The sequence below is a fragment of the Balaenoptera musculus genome, chromosome 1 (assembly GCF_009873245.2).
Source record: "Balaenoptera musculus isolate JJ_BM4_2016_0621 chromosome 1, mBalMus1.pri.v3, whole genome shotgun sequence".
Classification (NCBI taxonomy): domain Eukaryota; kingdom Metazoa; phylum Chordata; class Mammalia; order Artiodactyla; family Balaenopteridae; genus Balaenoptera; species Balaenoptera musculus.
In genome coordinates this window covers 132552632-132571530 of record NC_045785.1, presented here as the reverse complement: position 1 = coordinate 132571530, position 18899 = coordinate 132552632, and the positions used below count along the sequence as shown (strand labels likewise).

At 46.8% G+C, this 18899-nt stretch overlaps 1 protein-coding gene across 1 annotated transcript in view; it reads right to left on the bottom strand.

The window, feature by feature from the left end:
- The window catches only part of BRINP2 (BMP/retinoic acid inducible neural specific 2), a 117020-nt gene that overhangs the window by 2895 nt on the left and 95226 nt on the right, over positions 1–18899 (bottom strand). The window contains exons 4-7 of the mRNA XM_036864793.1: positions 18475–18683; positions 6523–6628; positions 3388–3624; positions 698–920 (exon numbers count right to left, since the gene is read on the bottom strand). Coding sequence (XP_036720688.1) covers positions 698–920; positions 3388–3624; positions 6523–6628; positions 18475–18683 — 775 coding nt within the window. The remainder of the gene's footprint in view (positions 1–697; positions 921–3387; positions 3625–6522; positions 6629–18474; positions 18684–18899) is intronic.

The window sequence follows — 18899 nt, the reverse complement described above, 5'->3', positions numbered from 1 at the left end:
CTCCTGGGTGGCTTTTCTCTCTGACCTTTACTATTATTAGACCATGCCTTTGATTTATGGTCCACGAACATGCTTTTAAGGGGCTGCCGCATAATCATTTTATAATTTTGATGTTCCTGTATATTTATTATATCTTCTCAATTAACAAATATCCCTCACTGCTTAATATTAGGACATACGAGGTGGACTCATCAAAGGCTTGTTGGATGCACGTGTGAAGGAGCGGAAGGATGGATGCATGAGGGCCTCTGACAATCCAGCCCCACTCTGCTCCCGAGGGCACAGGGCCTCAGCTCGCCTCCCTCCCGTGACTCAGGGCAGAGTCACTTGTTGGAAACAATCTATTGTGTGTGTTTCTCATCATACACAATTGGTCTAAAAGCTTTAACTCCACCCTCTTCTTTCCTAAAAGACTTATTAAAATAGAAATGAGTGAGAATTAGAGTATTATTAGAATAACATTCGAATCGACTATAATTTACATAAAAGTAAAGTTAGCCTCTTTGTTTTTTTCTCTCTCACTTCAGATGCAACTCATAACTGAGAATGACACGCAAGTAGGTCAAGATAACAGGAGACTCTAACAGGCCGTGTGTGGGTCAGCATGCCCAGCTCTGCTGTGTTGGACAGGGGTCCTCCCCGGCCTCAGTGGCTGTCGTGGGTGACGTGCTCTGGCTCGGGCATCTGGGGTGCTCACCTCTCCTTGGGCAGGCGGAAGCGGGGCTGCCGGTGGCAGCGCTTGCAGAGGTTGAAGAGCCGGCGGACGATCCGATGGGTCTTCTTGAACAGCACTTTCAAGCTGGCTCCCAGCTGCTGGTAGCGGTGCTGGAGGCTGGTGTCCATGGCCCAGAACTGGGAGATGGCTGTGGAGTTCAGGAACCTGTCATCCGGCAGCCGCTTCAGCAGGGCCTGGAATTCCTCTGTGGGTAAGAACACGAGAGCTGAGCTGAGGGGGACCCTGGATGGGCAGGAGGACCTCCCCACTACCCCCAGACCCAGCCCGCCCTTCAGTTACTGTATGAGGAAGGAGGCTTCACATCCACCCTCCAGGGCTCTTTTCTTTCTTTCTTTTCCAACAGCCTTATTCAGAGGTGACTGACGTACCATAAGATATGGATTCTTTCCCATCCTTCCTGTTTCTAATATGCTTCTGAATTTCAAAACACATCTCTGCCACCACCCACGGGGCCAATGACCTTGGGATGCACCTCTCTTGCCCTTTATACCGCCTTATAATTCACGCACAATCTTCTTCAATCACACCACCGCTCCCTTAGGGAAGGTGTGAGGCACTCATGAAGGTGAGGGCAGGCAAGACTGGCAAATGCAGACACAGAAGAGGGAGAACCCAGCTCAGAAGTCTTCTTAGAAGCCTTTCAGTCCCTGAGACCAGCCTCTTCCCTCCATGTCCTTGTCTCTGACTCTAGGACACCTTTCCTCTCTTTTGAGATTCACCTCTTGGCCAGACACCCATTCTTCCTGGAAGCTAATCCAGAAGCAATGTGCTTTCTGGTTCTTAGCTCCTACTGCAAGCCTGAGTCCTCCTCAGGGCTTCCTGGGCACAATGTGTTTTCTGAATTCATGCTCAGATCTCTGTCCATGGACCTGCTTTTACTTGGAACCTGCAGCCATCACGTCTCCTGATGGGGGTCTGGATAGTCCTCTTTCACTCAACTGGCAGTAATTCATAGTGCTGAAAGCCCAAAGTCCTTTCCCACATACTCGAGCATTACCTAACACATCCCACCACCGTTGGTCCAATGCAGCTGGGGGGCCGGAATATGATATTCTCCTTAGCAACTGAATGCCTTGTTTAAGACCTGAGATGGCAATGCCTGGGGCCTCAGCTCATTCTGATTTCTCAAGCCCCTGGTTCTTCATCCCCCACCCAGATGATTGGAAAAATCACACCTAGTAATGACATTAACAACTAGTAGTGTGTGCATAGTTCTTTTTATAAACACTTAGGTATACAAAACAGCACAGAGAATAACAAGGATAAACTCCATGTGCCCACCACCTAGAGTTTGCCATTTTGCCATATTGAATAAGATTTTTTTTTAAAGAAATAAGGCAAAGCCAAATATACTTGAAGGCCCTAAACTTCCCCCTCCATCTGTATCTAGATGTAACTACTCTCTGAATGTTTTCTTTATTACTAGCAGATATTTTTTAACGTTTTCTAAAAATAGATGTATCCATAAAAATATTAAGTATTGGCTAGTATGTTTTAAACATCAAATAAATAGTACTAAATATGTATATTTAACATGTTATTATAGCATTACATATAAATGTTATATAAATACAAATATGTATATAATACATAACTTTTCATTTGTTTTGTTTTATCGAATATTGTTTTTTGAGATATATCCATATAACTATTAGTCATTTAATATTGAAATGTATGAGTATATCATGCAGAGTTCTTTATACTTTAATTTTATCTACATTATTCCATATGAGCCATCCATCCACCTATTATTATCATTTTCCCTCATTTACAGATGAAGAAATGGAGGCACTGAGGAGCTGAATGGCTAAACCAAAGTCATACAAAGGATCAGTAATAGAGTGTGTTAGGTCTGTCCAAGATGTTATAACAAAATATCACAGACTGGGTGGCTTATAAACAACAGAAATGTATTTTCAGAGGCCGGAAGTCCAAGGTCAGGATGCTGCTGGCAGGTTCTGGTGAAGGCCCTCCTCTGGGTTGCAGATGGCAAAATTCTTGCTGGGTGCTCACATGTTGGAAGAGGTAAGGGATCTCTCTGGGGCCTCTTTTATATGAGCACTGATACCGTTCATGAGGGCTCGGCTCTTATGACCTAATCAAATCCCAAAGTCCCCACCTCCTAATACCATCACCTTGGGCATCAGATTTTCCACATATGAATTTGAGGGGCTACAAACATTCAAGCCATAACACGGAATAAGAACTCAAAACCAAGCCCTCTGAATCTAAGTCTCAAGGTGACATTGATATCAGTTATACCTGCAATAAGCAATCACCAGCATGTGGTAGGTGCCTCCTAGAAACATGCTATGTGCCTCATTCATTCAACAAATATTCACTGTGCACCTTATGTGCAGGCACTGTGGAATCTGTGGCAAACAAGACAGACAAGGCCTCTGGCCTCAATTATATTTACCTTAGCTTATTAAGTCCTTGAAACGCATCACTTTGGTAGGTATTAGGTCTGTTTGCATATACAAAAAAAGAAAACGAGTTCAGACTTGGGGTGGTCATATAACCTGCTGGAGGTCACCCAGCCAGTTAAGTGGCTGAGCCAGGAGCCAAGCTGAGCGCCCCGGGTTCTTATCCCGCACCTCTCAGCCACCTCCCATTGACAGGGAGGAAACCTGGGCTGACTGACTGCTCACCTGACTCCTCAAACTGCTGGTTGTGAGTCGCCCAGGAGTCCTGGATCTGCAGCAGGCTGTCCTCCATGGCCTGGATGTCAGCGTCAGGACAGTTGCATTCTGGGAAGGTGGGGCTGCACTTGCACCAACAGTCATTCTCCTTGCAGATGAGCTCGCCCTCAGAGCTGCATGTGATGTAGCTGAGCGCAGCGGTCACGAAGCGCTCCCGCAGGTACTCGGGCAGCAGCACCTGCAGGCCTAAGGAAAGGACGTGTCGGGGAACTGCCTGGCAGGGCCAGGGAGTACTCGGTTTCCCCACACCCAAGGCTGCAGGATCCCCAGCTGGGGTTCTGCTGACTTGTGCATCCTGGGCCCAAGAATGGCCACCCCAGGCCCTGATCCTGCTGAGCTGGTTGGGACAGAGGGTTATTGCTGTCCCAGTGACAGATGGGGCACGTCAAAGCTCAAGGCTTAGTCGAACCCCTCACGTCAGCCAAATTGAGAGCGTGCATATCATATGAACGGGCTTACTGGCTACACGTCAGCGTTTCTAGGATGGAAATGGGAAGATGTTTCAGATAAAGGAAGAGCTTATAGCCCTCGTGGGGGAAGAATCAAGGCTTGATGGGCTTTTTTGCTCTGCCTCCAATTGCCATCCTGTTTCTAGCTTCTCTGAGATGAGCAGCAGGCCTCCTAGGATACTTCTGAATGCTGACCCTCCTGGGCCTCCCACCTTAGCCCCGATGACCAAGGAGGCTGCCCTGCTTAGGAGGTAGGGACAAGGTGTTATGGGTACACAGTGGCCAGGCACTATACCAAGCACTTTCCATATACAACTACAAGCAACACTGTGGTCATACTGAGGCTCTTATAATGAGGAAATCCCAGCCCAGTGACCATGGTGACCTGCCCAAGTCACAGTGCTGGTAAAGTCAGCTTGGTGACAGACCCTGTCCTTGTCCCATTGGGTCATACTGCATAACTGGGACTGGCTGCCTATCTCAGGGTTTAACCCTTAACGCGATGTGAAAGCAAGATGGCGATGGATGCCCCAAGTTCAGTCGAGCCTGGATAGATAACGAAGGTCTCTCAGCTCTCTTTTCTAATTAGCTGCCTCTGGTCTTGAATATAACCCACTAAATTGCTCCAAGCTTCAGTTTTCCTACCCATCTGTGGTGGATATTGGTTCACCAGCAGCAGAATAGACTCCTAGTCGGCTTCAAGCCACACAGGGTGGCTGTTGGAAGCATATCAAGAGGTGAATGAAGGACGGGCATGCCTTTGGTTGCAGCCCAGCCCGGTTCAAGGTCAGACCTGCAGGAGGCTCTCCCAGCAGGGACACTGGGAGAAACTGTGCCAGGAGAGTGAGGGACACGAGGACTTCTGGACGGGATGAGCTCCCCTTCCATCAGAGGTCTGCCAGCTCTTTATTGTCACACCCTTGACCTTGTCCTTGGCAGGAAATCAGAGAGCCCAAAGTATGTAACCCAGTCTCGGCAGACCTCAAAATATAACTTAGAATTGCAGCTGCGGTAGATGTTTGTTGTGCTTGTTTGTGATCTACCTCCTGTTCTGAACTGCTCCTAAACTTTCCTTTCTTGACGATGTGCCCACAGTGGCACTTGAGCAGCCCTCCCCACGCACACTGTCCACATACGCTTGCTTTCAACACTCACTCCTCTCCAAGTCCTTTCCTTTCACCTCCCCCATCAGCTCCCTCCTCCTCACCATAACATTTCCTATTGCTACAAAATAAGTGCCCTGAGCAATGTCTGCATGAGTGATGGGCTATAAAATTAAATGGCATAAACTATTCCAAATGAACCACCAGACACTCTGAACTTCACTCATCACTAATTTCCAGACACAAACCCAGCCCATCCAGGGACCTGAGAGAAGAGGGATGCTAATTGTATTGGGAGGCTTTAAATACAGGAGCCTTTTCCTCCTTTTTGTATGTTTCTTTTTTTTAAAACTTTGGGTTTATTTATTTATTTATTTATTTATTTTTGGCTGTGTTGGGTCTTCGTTTCTGTGCGAGGGCTTTCTCTAGTTGTGGCAAGTGGGGGCCACTCTTCATCGCGGTGCGCGGGCCTCTCACTATCGTGGCCTCTCTTGTTGCAGAGCACAGGCTCCAGACGCGCAGGCTTAGTAGTTGTGGCTCACGGGCCCAGTTGCTCCGTGGCATGTGGGATCTTCCCAGACCAGGGCTCGAACCCGTGTCCCCTGCATTGGCAGGCAGACTCAACCACTGCGCCACCAGGGAAGCCCTTGTATGTTTCTTGATGCCTAAAGCATTGAGGGGTTGCGTCTGGCTCAGGTTGCCTGGAATTTGTAATCATAGATCCTGGGTGACGGCTGTTGATTTCATAATACCAAGACAATAATATCTTAAACAGAGTCCAACTCAGGCCTTAAGAAGAATGAACTTTTCCCATCGCCAAACAGCTCTGTCTGAATCAGTCTGCATGGCTCTGCCCCCAGGATGCTTGGGGGACAGAGAGCAGCTGAGTGCCTCCCCTTATCTCCCAGCCTCCAGACCTACGGTCGTTCCCCTTCCTTTCACTTTTCTGTTTCTGCCTGTTCTGTCCCCGGTTAAGGCTCCTATTCCTCTCAAACTCTTCTTCTGGCTTTGATCTCACATGGAAGACTGCAGACTAGTAACAGAAAGCAGGGAACACTCTCAGGGTAACCAATGGTCCCACAGTTTGTGTAGCTCTTAGTCAAGCTAGAGACGGTGCCACATAACCACTCTGCAAAGGCCAGCTATTCCCCAATGTGTACTTAGGATAAAGCAGAGGGTTCTTTGGACAACAAAGGAGATCGCCAACGAGATCAAGGTGTATAACGATGGATGTGTTGTTGCTGTAGGATAGTGACAGAGGTCTTGGGAAGGACTGGGAGGTGGGAGGATTTGGGTGTCCAGTGGTTTGAGCAATGGTCGAGGTGTAAAGTGAACCATGTCAGAAGTTTTCTCAAAAGAATGATGGAAAGTCGTTAAATACAAGTTCCAGAACTAGTGGTAGTTCTTGTCTTCAGAAGGGTTTAGCCAAATGGGGCAGGCAGGACTTTTGCCTTTTGGTGATCCAAGTTTGTTTTTTGTTGTTTTTTTTTTACCGTGTATGGAAAGTGTGAAAACATCACAGGGCACCTTACCGAGTAACTGCACTTTGTTCTCCGGACTCTGTACCAGGACAGAGCTGACCGAGTCTAGGTTGTCGTAGTTGCTGCAGCCCAGGGGACCGGTCCTGGTCTCCGTGACCTAGACAAGGAAGGACAGGGGGTGGGTTTATATAACAAGCCGAGACCTTCCCTTTGCATTTCCCTTTTCCGGTCAGCCAATCTCAGGCTCTATGTCCTGTCCTGGACCAGCCCAAGGAAGGGCATGTATCTCCCTACCCCAGGAGCATAAAGCCACTTTTTCCCTTGTTCTAAGACAGGGAGTATCAGTGGTATAGGGCTGGCAGCAGCAGTTGTACGTAATTGGAAGCCTTTCAGAGGGAGCCAGAGGGAATTTGAGTCTGGGAAGAGGAAACTCAATGTAGGCAGTGGAAGCTGGACCTTTGTGTTGGAGTTCCCCCTTCTCCTCCCCCAGAGGAAGAAAGGAGTCCAGATGAGGATGCTGTCAGCCCGCCGGCGAGCCCAGCTGCATCCACTTGATGTGGTGCTCACAGGCTTTAGGGATCCCGAAGATGAAAAGCACTAGAGAAATATGAGCTATGAGTATTATTATTAATATTAAACATTTAAGTCCCACCTCGGCACTGAGATGTCCTTAGAGAAAATCAGCCACGGGCTTACTGCATATTTTAATAAGTATATTAAATATACATAAACTCTTATAGCTATGTAATATTCCAAAACACCACAGAGTCATTTTAAAATATTATAAAGTTGGCCTATCAGTTTTTCCCTGATGTTTAAAGTATAAGATGAAAAATGGGGAGCTTTAAACGCACTGAAATAATTATGTAATAAGAATGATGGGGACCTGAGGCCCTTTCTTCTCAGGATCTCCAGAGGCTTTGCCAAAAATCAATCAAACAATCAACGAGTATTTATTGGGCAGCCACTGTTCAATTCCCTACAATTTAGCAAACATTCATAGAGTGCCTTTCTCGGAGTTCTTCAAGGAAATTGGCCCTGATACCTCTGACCTTCTCTCCTAGCTCCGGGCACCTCAGCTCCGCCACGAGCATACAACTTGCAGTTTTCCATCCTTTTCTGCGAGTATTTAGTTAAAGCCTGCGTCCTCCACACACTAAAGGCTCCACGGAGGTAAGCTCGTAGTTATTTTGCTCACGATGTTCTCAATAGCACTTAACAGGGTGCCTGGCACATAGCAGGTACTCAATAAATTAGAGAATGTAGGAGTAATCTGTTCCAGGCTTTGGGGGGTGGAGAGGTGGGCACAAAGGTGTACAAGTTATGTAGTGTGTCCTCCAGGAGGTTCCAACCTGTCGGGGAGGCAGGTACATATCCAACTGACTGATACACAAACACATCGAGCAGAAGCAAAGTGTCAGGAGGAGCCCTGAGGAAACCACAGCTCTAAACAAGGGAAGGAGTTTCAGAGGAGACACCAACTGAGTTGGTCTTTAAAGATGAGTAGAAAGTGGACAAGAAGAGAAGGGAGGGAAAGTACTCTGAGAAAAAGAAGGGGCAGCACCCCTGGTGGTCCAGTGGTTAGGACTCTGGGTTTTCACTGCTGAGGGCCCGGGTTCAGTCCCTGGTTGGGGAAAACTAAAACCAGGGATTGAACGACGCGGCCAAAAAAAAAAGAAAAAGAAGGGGCAGCATGATCTATAACCCATGGGCTTGAAAGTGTGTAGTGTAGTTGTCTGCCATCCTACTAGTTACCGTGGTGAATACCAAAGTGTAAGCGACATTTTTAAAGAGAATTTAGTATACTTAGTCTTAAAAAATACACATGGAAGAGAGTAATTAAGTGAGAGATGGTATGACAGACTAATACAGTAAACAGAGAGACGGGAGAGAACCTTGTAGCTTAAAGGAGTCTGAGAAGGCTTCGTGGAGAAGGTGATCCATAAATTGGTCTTGAAGGATGAGGAGGGATGTGAGGGAAGGGGGGAATTGGGAGAAAAAGAGGTAACTGCAGACCAAGACCAAGGGGAAGCAATAGACATAGTGCATGAGAAGCAGCAAGACCCAGCATGGATGGGGGACGGGATCAAGGCCATGACAGAGGCAGGAAACCTCTGCACAGTTTCCAAGTTCATCCTCCAAGATCATCCCATTTAACCTTCATACTGACTCTGAGACAAATCCCACTACTATCACTCTTCAAAGAAGGAAACCAAGGTTCTGAGAGTTACAGTACCCGAGACCACAGAGCTGTTGAGTAGCTGAAACAGGATTTTGACTTTTTAGTCCTCAGACTCCAGTTCAAAGCCCCGTGCCTCCCATGAGGGCACGTCAAAGGGCAGCAGAAAATTAAAATGAGGTAAACCCATTTAGATAATATCACTCTAAAAAACAAGTGTAAACAGACCAGTTCATCCAAAGTATTTTAGTGATCTGCCCTCTCTTCAGAATGTGAACATGGGGTAAGACAAATTGTATACACTTTAGATATTATTATCCTATATTACAGATGAGGAAACCAAGGCCAGATAGGTTAAATGATTTCTTCAAGGTCACACAGTGAGTCACCTGCAGGGCTACGATTCATTTGACTCATTCATTTATTCTTTCACTCATTTATTCATCTATTACATATTCAAGGAGAATCCAAAACTCACAGTAAGACACGGTCACTACCATAAGGAGTTTACAGACAAGGAAACGTGTTTCTATAATCCTGGTGTTCCACGTGAGCCTACCTCCCTCCACAGATGGGCACTTGGTGCTGAATAATGTCTCTGTATTGAGTGAGCTGTTGATTGGCTAGTTGTCAAACTGCAGTGGGAAGGCAGAGTCAGGCTTATGTCAAGGTAAAGTCTTCTTTATCTATACGGTGCAAAAATTCCTATAAGAAGAGCTGTAGCCAAGGACTAGCCCAGCTATTCTGGGGAACCCTGCCTCTCTTGGAATGGGGTGGGCTGAAGGGCAGTGGGATGGTGAGTGTGGTATTTGGGAGATTTGCCTGTCCCCACCTCCAGGTAGGCTGGCCACCTTACTGTCCTGAGTTCTGCACTGGCTTTTCTATCCACCCACTCCTGAGTTGAACACTCACCAGCAACAGGTGAGAAAGCTACACACCTTACGCAGAAGTAGGACGACTCCCAAGGGGGCAAATATAGCACAGCCACTCTCCTCCCCTTTATCCTACCACTATGCCTACCTATCTACCACCAACCCATCTGCTTCCCAACCCCCCCCACCGCCATCTTGTTCAATATTCTGGGGCTGGCTCTGATGAGATTTTCTGACCTTTACTTTGCTATTTCCAAAGGTCAGTTCTACAAGAGGATAATCAATTAGGTAAGTCATTGAAAGGGTGTGAGTAGCTCCACTTTGTTAATTGTGGTGCAAGGACAGGAATGAGGAAGAGACAAAGACCATGATCCCCTGCTCATTTCCTGTTAGAGGAAATGCCTCAAGCCAGATCTCCACGAGTGAGGAAGGCTCACTCGGGTTTTACTAGATCCCAAAGTCATTGCTCTTTCCCCTGCTACTCTGCTCTGAGCCACCTCTGTCTTCCCTAGAGAAGCAAGGAGGTGAGAAAGAGAAGGGGAGCTGGAGAGGGTCCTCTTGCAGATATTGCCTGAGCACTGACTTGATAAGCAGGATGAGCTGAGGACCCCTCCCCTCCGAGTGATGAAAGTTTCAGAGTCCCTGGCAGGTTGGTGCAGAGAACCCCGTGCCTCTCCCTGTAGAAGAGGCAGACAGCTTTGGCAGATTATAAAGAGGGCCCCCAGAGGTAATGGAAAGTGCATCTCACTCAGGCGCAAGCATTCAAAGAGCGCCTCAGATAAGCTTTCAGGAGAAAATAATTGTGTGCTAATTGGTCTGTTGATAGAGACAGTCCTGCCTTCAGAAAGCCCTGATGGATCTCAGGTTCATTAGCACATCCAATTTTCCATAAATGCCAGATTGTGCAAACCCTCGTTCCAGTGAGCCTGCTCTCCTCCCCCTGCCCTTAACTCCCTGGCTGCTCTTGTCCTACCTAGGGGGGCACCTGCGAAGCTAAGCTCGAGTGAAATGGGCTTCTAATCGTGAGCGATAGGGCTGGCCAGGAGAGCACGGCTGAGAGCGTGTGTGATTCAAAGAGCTGCAAATTGAATCCCAGGCTGCTACAAGGAGAAATTTGGACAAGTCACTTTAAGAATGCTTGTGAGAACCGCTCCCTCTTGCCATCCTGCAATCCACGTGAACTTTTATGTGGGCTCTTTTCGGGCAGCTCATGAACATCTCAAACCCTCCCCAGTAAGTCCTTCCTCAGCCTTCAATTAAGTAGAGGGTGAGCTACAACTAGGAAATAGGCCCCTCCCTTCCTTCAGCGCTCTGATCCCTTCCTGGGAATTATGGATAGGATGAGTATGTATTCAGCCCTTTACAGTTTTCAAAGTGTTTTCATGTGAACTATATCATTTGGTGTCACCCCCCCATCCTATGGTAGAGTAAGGGGTGATATTTACAATATGTTATTCACAATATGTATCAGCAGGTAGGACGTCACTAATCAGGAGAGGTGCCAGCCGTAGTGCCAAAGCAGGGTTCTGAGGGTCTCCAGAGTTACATTAGTCCTTTGGTACTATTAGGGGAGATCCCGTGGTTCCAGGGGAGGGATAAAGGTGGTTAGGGTGGCACACAGCAGATTGGGTGAAGATGATTTACCAGCTTGTATGGAAGTGTTTTAATATTTTAATAACTGATGTGGTCATATCAGCTGAATATAAGCCCTGGGTACAGGTGAGTAAAACAGTTGGTAAGTCCATGTCATGGAGTTCAATAACTAACTTCTCAAGGTCATAGGAATAGTAAGTATCAAGGCTGAAACCCAATCCCCGGTCTTCTCAGTTGAGTAAGTTTGTCTCCCACTAAACCAGGTAACCTGCCTTCCGCTATCAGTCAGGCATTTTACTGAGTGTCTCACCACACACCTGACACTGTGAAGGGACCTGGAACTGTATGCATGCGACAGAGTCCCCACTGATCTAAGCCCTGCTGTTGTGTGTGGGCAGGTGGAGATGGGCATGTAAACAGCTGCGGTCTAATGTGACAAATCCTGTTAACAGAGGTATGTACTGACCAGAGTAAACCTTGCAACAGAGGGGGATGTCCAGTGGGGTCTCGGGCATGTGTTGGATAAACAAAAGGGGGCAGGGTGCCTCTTTCTCCACATTAGTGAAAAGAAGTTGCTAACAAAGGGTAGAAAGTAAGAGCACCTTTGCTTAGAGAAACAAGCAACAGGAAGATATGCTCGAGGGTCTTTCCTTCACCAAGTCTGAGCAAGTGGGCAGAGCCCCTCACCTCCATCCAGAGTAATGACCACGCTGGAAGCCAGCTCAAGCCCTGCGAAGGCATGTTCAGGAGAGGGAAGTAGGTGGCAGGCGCTGAAGCACCAGCAGAGGAGTGTGAGTTTACAAGGGTGTGCTGCAGGGGGACCTTGCTGTCTGGATCTGCAAATGCTGTTGTGTTAAAGCAAAGAGATGGCCTCCTGTGGGACACCATTACTATCAGGACAAAATGGTCAGGTCAACCCTATCAAGGGAACAGAGCTGTGGAACAGAATGCCAACACCTCCCTTTGCTCCTTAGTCTAGGGGTGTGTCCTTGGACAGGTCACACAGGTTTCCAGACCTCACTAAACTATGTGGAGATGAGCAGAGGGGGGAGAAGACACTAAATGCCTTGTTTTTTCATGGTTCTCTGAATTGCAACCCATGGGGAGAACCCACGGTGCTCCCAAACAGAAACAGCTACAGGTCAAGCAGCTCAGTGGAAGCTGAATAATTATCTCTCATTCCATGTGGGACTGAGGAGTTCCAAGAAGAGGCTTCCGAGGATGGTGGCCCTTCTTTGGAGGAGATGGGCAGTGGCTCTAGTTCTAGAACGTGCATCTACAGGCACTATAACAGACGTGGATTTGAGTGCCTGCCCACCTCTCACGCTATCACCCACAGTCCTTGCTAAAGAAGTGAATCCGGTGAGCCATGGTTGAGATTATGTAACCCCCTCTCTTTGTGTTGGACTAAGATGAATCCTGAACCAGATTCTTTCTCTGGGGAATTTAGAACTGTGCTACTGAGAGAAAAAAAAATTTGAGAGTTGATTATGGACACTTACAAAATTCAGAATAAATAATTATCAAGCACCTACTATGTACCAGGAACTGAGGATACTACAATGAACAAGAGAAGAGTCCTTGTCCTGAGGGCACTGGCTGAGAGACAAAACAGAAAGATTACGTTCAGCCAGGGCCAGAGTCAGCTTCAGAGCAAGACAAAGCTAAAGGTAGGCTGAAGTCACTGGTGTACGGAAAGTCTAGAATAAACAGAGGAAAGAACTTGAACAAGAGAAGCAGGAAGATGAAGCAGGTAGAGATGAAAAAGTAGAGGCGTGTTCCAACAAGAAACAGAGAGAGTAACCTGGGAGAGTTACTGTTCTTTTACCACACCTATGTGTCTGGATTGGATCTAGTGTCTTGTTCTTAGAGATCTATGGTATCCTTCACCAGAGTTCTCTTAACAAACCATCTTGATACTGAATCTACCTTGTTTCTTTCAACTTAACATGCTTATAGGCACTTGCACACACACTGAGAAGAGCCCAACCCATGTGAAAAGTGGGGTCAGTGACTCATTCTTTCACTCAGCAAACCTTTACTCATTATCCATAATGTGGCAAGCTCTGTACTCTTACTGGGAACCAAAGATGCCTGAGACCCAGTCCCTCCCATAAGGATCTCATAGTTTCAGAGGCTCTCATGTTAGCTAGCAATCAGTTCAAATGATAATCCCTATAAAGGAGGAATGTGTTTGAAACACTGAAGAGGAACATTTAACTACCTTGGGAGTCAGGAAAGGCTTCACGAAAGAGTTGCCTTTTTGAGCCGAGCAAAGAAGGGTTAGGAAGAGCCACTCAGGTGAACAGATGAGGATTGCAAGCAAAAAAGACAGCAGGTACCAGGGAAGGGTGACACAAGAGCATGGCATATTTGAACAAAGACTAGGAGGTAGATAGGACTGGCTTACATGGTATAAATGGTAAGTGAAGGGTTGAGGGGGGAAACAAGGGTTGAAAAGAGTGTAAAAGGAGCATTTGGAGCTGAAACTAAAAAGACAACAGGGATAGTAGGTCTTCAATTGCCTTCCCATTTTGTTTAGAAGAGGAATTATCCCTTTTCAAGGTCCATTTGTGCTGTGGCTCATGCTGTCTACACATTTTCTAATTTGAACTTCCCAGAAATCCTTCACGTTAGAAATTATTCTAATTGTTCAACAATTTTAGAAGGAGCAAATGGGGGCTCAGAGAAGTTTGGTGACTTGATCAAAGCCTTGCCATGAGCAGTGGTAGAGCTCAGGCTCGCGGGTTCTTTCCAATGCCTCACACTGCCGCCCTGGGTGGGAGGCGGTGGTTTGGGCTCTGTCCCATCTAGTCAGAAACCACTGAAGGATTTTAAGCAGCGGAGTGATACGACATGACGATGTGCACTCACGCGAGCGGCACAGATCGTGAATCAGGGAGCGGAGCTGAGAACGCAGATGGGAAGACTAGTTATGTGAGAAAATCAGGTAAGCGTAGATGAGGTTCTGAACTATAGGAATGGCCATGGGCATGAAGAAGAGGCAAAGGGTAAGCTGAAGAGAACATGCAAGGGAGTGATTATAGTGATGGATCAAGAGATCTAAGTTGGGCAAAAAGACAACGAGGCCATGGAGGGATGACAGAAAGTGAAAAGTTGGTCAGGTCAAAGGATAGGAAGGGACATTAATGGGACCATGGATTTACTGATCCAGGCCTACCTTTCACGAATGGATAAGACCAATTCTTCTCCAACTTTGACACAGCCCACTAGAGGACTGAAGGATGAGAGGCCTTCCACAGAGCTCTGTCTTCTTGGTAAAACCCATTCTGTGCTACTACAGTTCTTTTTTCATCATTTTAAGCTGCCTAAGATACCAGCCTCCCAAATGTACCCTAGTCCATCTGAGCTTCTGTCTTCCTCCTCTCTCAGACTCTCACTCCAGACACTGGCCATCCCCTAATCTGACCCCTTTTCTTCACTTAACCTCCATCATGCTCTCTGAATCTCATGATCCCTCCTCAGCATGAACATCTATAACCTCAATCTCTTCTCAAGAGTCTGCTTCACCTTTTTGTTCTAAGCACAACCTAGCAGCTCTGGAGGATGTGGTTTCCCCTGCAGTCTTCTCTAGCAGTGGCTGTCTGCCTTCCCACACCTCACGCTGGCATGAAGTGAGGTGGGTCTTCCACTGTGATATCCTGAACACTGGTCCTCCTTCCTCTTTAACCATCAGGACTATCACCCACTACTCCTCTGTGTTGCCGTCTATTTTTCTTGTCACTCCCCCTCCCTCACTGAGGATTTTCAGTATTTAGCTTGCTCACCACCATCTTTCTTACCACCACCCAGGTCTGTATCATTCCTGCTGACTTCGGCATCCATATAGGTGATCCTTTAATACCCAGCCTCCCAGTCCCCTGGCCTCCTCACCTCCTTATCTTGTCCTCTATCCAACCCCACCTTAGGCTCCCATGCCCATGGCCATGCCCCAGAACCTGACCCTCTGTAATAGCGATATAAAGCATTACACACTTGTTGTACCTACTCTAGTCTCTTCCCTATAACAAGTCATCAAACATACTTAGACTCCCAATCTTTTGACCTGGCCAACTTTTCACTTTCTATCATCCTGTAATGGTCTCAGATCCCTTGATCCACCACTGTAATCACTCCTTTCTATATACTCTCAACTCCCTTGCCTATTTTTTCTTTCATCTTGTACACACATACACACACACACACACATCTTGGTTAAATCCAACTCTCCATCTCTCCCATGCCTGTCTGAACAAGACGTGCTGAATGTAGCTGATAAAACTCACAATGCTAAAAAAAAAAAGCAAAAAACAAACAAAAAAAAAACCTCACAATGCTGCTGACAGGCCTCACGTTAAAATTATGATCAAGAGTCTCAAATGAGTCCTTGGTGCCACCCAACAATCCACTCCACTTATCTAGTCATCTAGTCAGTTGATAACCTTAACTCTCTGAATGACCATTTCATACATTCTTTTCTCAACAATTCCTTCTTTCATTTAGCCATGGACTTTGCTTGTTTCATCACGGAAATGGAATAAATCATAAGAGGACATCCGCGTCCTCCCACTGCCACATCTGCCATCCCACTGCGTGTGTGAGCTGTGTGCTCCGTACAGCCTCCGGCCCCAAAGGATGAAGTGTTCATGGTCCTGTGTGAGACCTGCTGTTCCACTTGTGCCTGGAATAGCAACCTCTCTCACCACCTCGACTGCTTCTGCAATCATCTCCTGTCTCTCTGCACCATCCCTTTCCCCCTCTCTACTGAGTCATTTTAATCAACATACCAATATTCTGGAATAGCTCCCATTTTAAAAACAAAAACACAAGCTCCCTTGACCCCCCCCATCAGTCTCCAGCTATCACCTATTTTTCTATTTGCCTTTACAGCAAGACCTTTAAAGAACTGTCTCTACTATTCTGATTCCTCACTTTGTTCTCTCTCTTGAACCTTCTCCACTCAGCCTTTCATACCCTTCATGTCACTGAAGCTACTCTAATCTAGGTTACCAGTTACCTCCATGATGCCAAGTTGAAGGTCAGTTCTCAATCTGACTGCTCAACAGTTGCCTGCTTCTTCTTTTGTGAATCACTTTCTTCACGTGGGTTTGTGATCCAGCTTTGGTTCTCTTCATACCTTTATGCTCTGTCTCACCCTCCTTTGTTGAATCCTCCTCCTTTGGCCCATTTCTGAAAATTGATGTGCTTCACAACTCAAAGCCCTGGGTTTGATTAGCTGCATTCAGTCCTCGAGCGATCTCATCTCCTCCTTTCCCAAAGTTTTAAATACCAACGACACATGTGGATGTATTTGTAAGCCAAACTTATATCTCCAATCATGACATTTCTCTTGAAATCCTGGTGTTGATGGCCAACTGCCTGTTAGATACCTTTAGTTAGACATCTAATAGGAATGTCATATATGATATGTCTAAAACTGAACCCTTGATTTATTTCTTTCAGATCTGCACCTCCCCCTAGTGTTATCCTCAGTTAATGAAATCACTGTTCATCAGGTTGCTCAGGCCAAAAATCTCACGGTTAATCTTGACTCCTTTCTTCCAGTTTCTTAGCTAAAACTCGATAGGCTCTACCATCAAAACCTGAACCTGTGAATTTCTCACTACCTGTATAGCACCAGCTTTGTCCAAGCCACCATTGTTTCTCACCTTGACCAGTGCAGTAATGACTGCGTTGGTCTCCAGGATCCCTCTTTCTCCTCTCTTCCCTGATCAGTAATGACCTCATGATCCAGGCCCTGCGACCACTGTAGCCTCTTCTGCCACCTCACCTCTCTTTTGACTCCTTCCAGCTACACTACCGTTGCTCCTGGATCATACCAAGCACACTCCCAACTTCAGGGCAGTTGCCCTCACTCCCCGCTCTGTCTAGAATGCACTCACTCAAGATACACATGTGGCTCACTCCCTTGCTTCATTAAGATCTCCGTCTGGTCTTCCCTAAAGTACCATGTCCCCATCACCCTCTATCTCCTTCCCTGACTTCATGTCTTTATACCATTAAGCCCACCTGACACTGTTTACATATTTAATTATCTCTCCACCACTAGAATTTCAGCTTCTCGAGGGCAGGGACTTTATATGTTCTGTTCACTCTTGGATTCTCAGTATCCAGAACAGTGCCTGACACATACACGTGTTCAATAAGGTTGGGACTGGCACACTACTATATGTAAAACAAATAATCAACAAGGACCTACTGTATAGCACAGGGAACTATACTCAATACTCTGTAATAAACTGTATGGGAAAAGAATCTGAAAAGGAATAGATATATGAATATGTATAACTTTGCTGTACACCTGAAACTAACACAATGTGGTGAATCAACTGTACTCCAAGATAAAATTTTAAAAAAATTTTAAATACTTATTGAACAAATGAATGAAAGAATGATAAAACTTCCTTGTGAGTCTTGGATGGGATGAAAGCAGGATGTAAGACAAGATTGACCTCTCCTCAGCATCCTAACTTTATATTTAGAAATGGAATATCCAGTGTTCTCAAGTATCTTCATTAGTCTTCCCTCAAACAACATCAACTGTCCTAGAAATCTTCTAGATGTCAGTTGAGAACACGGGATGGAAGTTATAGTTATTAAAGTTACAGTAACTATTGAGCTTTTTCAAACATACATGAAATCATATCACTCCTCTGCTTGTTTTCTATTGCACTTTCTCACAGCCATGTGATCTGGCTCCAGCCTACCTCTGAATTTCATCTTGTACCAGCATCTTTCTTGTTCGTCTCACTGCAGTCACAGCAGTCTTCTCTGTGTTTCACCAAGGCACCACGCTGGTTCCTGCCTCAGGGCCTTAGCGCTTACTGTTCCCCCTGCCTGAACACCCTTCCCTCGGATCTACACACAGCTGACTTCTAAGGATTCAGATCTCAGCCTCAAAGTCTAAACCCAAAGTGCCCTCCCTCGACCAATCTGGCTAATACTCACTGTTCCCCTCTCTCACCTCAGGAAATCTGTACCTACGACTCAGTCTTTTCCTTCTATCATTATCTGGAATTACTTGGCTGATTTTTTACTTGTTTATTATCTTCATCTCCCACCAGAATGTAACCTCTGGAGAGCAGGGCCCTTGTCTACCTTTCACCACAGTCCCTCGGCTGGAGCCTGCCTTAGGGTAGATGCCACGTGACTCTTTGCTGCAGAAGGAAGACACAGACCATGTTTTAGGGCTGGTTGAGGGTTGTGCCCACGTCGGAAAGCTGCTTTCCCACTTCCATCAGTCAGGCCTGGCTCACTTGGAGCCGGTTACCACCCAGGCCTCCCCCTGCTTTCTCTGCCTGTCTGCCCTCCCTCCCCCAGGACCGCTCAGGCCCTTACCTTGACGGCCCCGGTGGCTATCTGGATATGGTGCAGCCGTCGCAGCGTGCTCTCTCTGTCGATGAAGTAGGAGGCTGCCAGCTGGTGCAGGGTCTCCAGGGACACAGCAGAGCCGTTCCCACCGCCCCCGACTATAGGGGCAATTCCTGCCACCTCTGACTTTCGGCTCAGTTTCCGCTTGTCCACAAAAATGGTCAGGGACTCTTCTCCTACAGCAAACAACATGGGTGCACGGGTCAGGCCTTCCGCTCCCTGATCCCCTACCGATAAGAATGTGAAACCCTTCGCCAGGGGAGACCGAGCTAGGAGGGAGCCCATGGCCCCTGCTGACGGACTCTCCTCATCCCTACCACGTTCAGAACAATCTCGTCAGACTGTGCCACAGGATGAGGGCACCACTGCCTGAGAGGCCCTCCTCCTCCTCC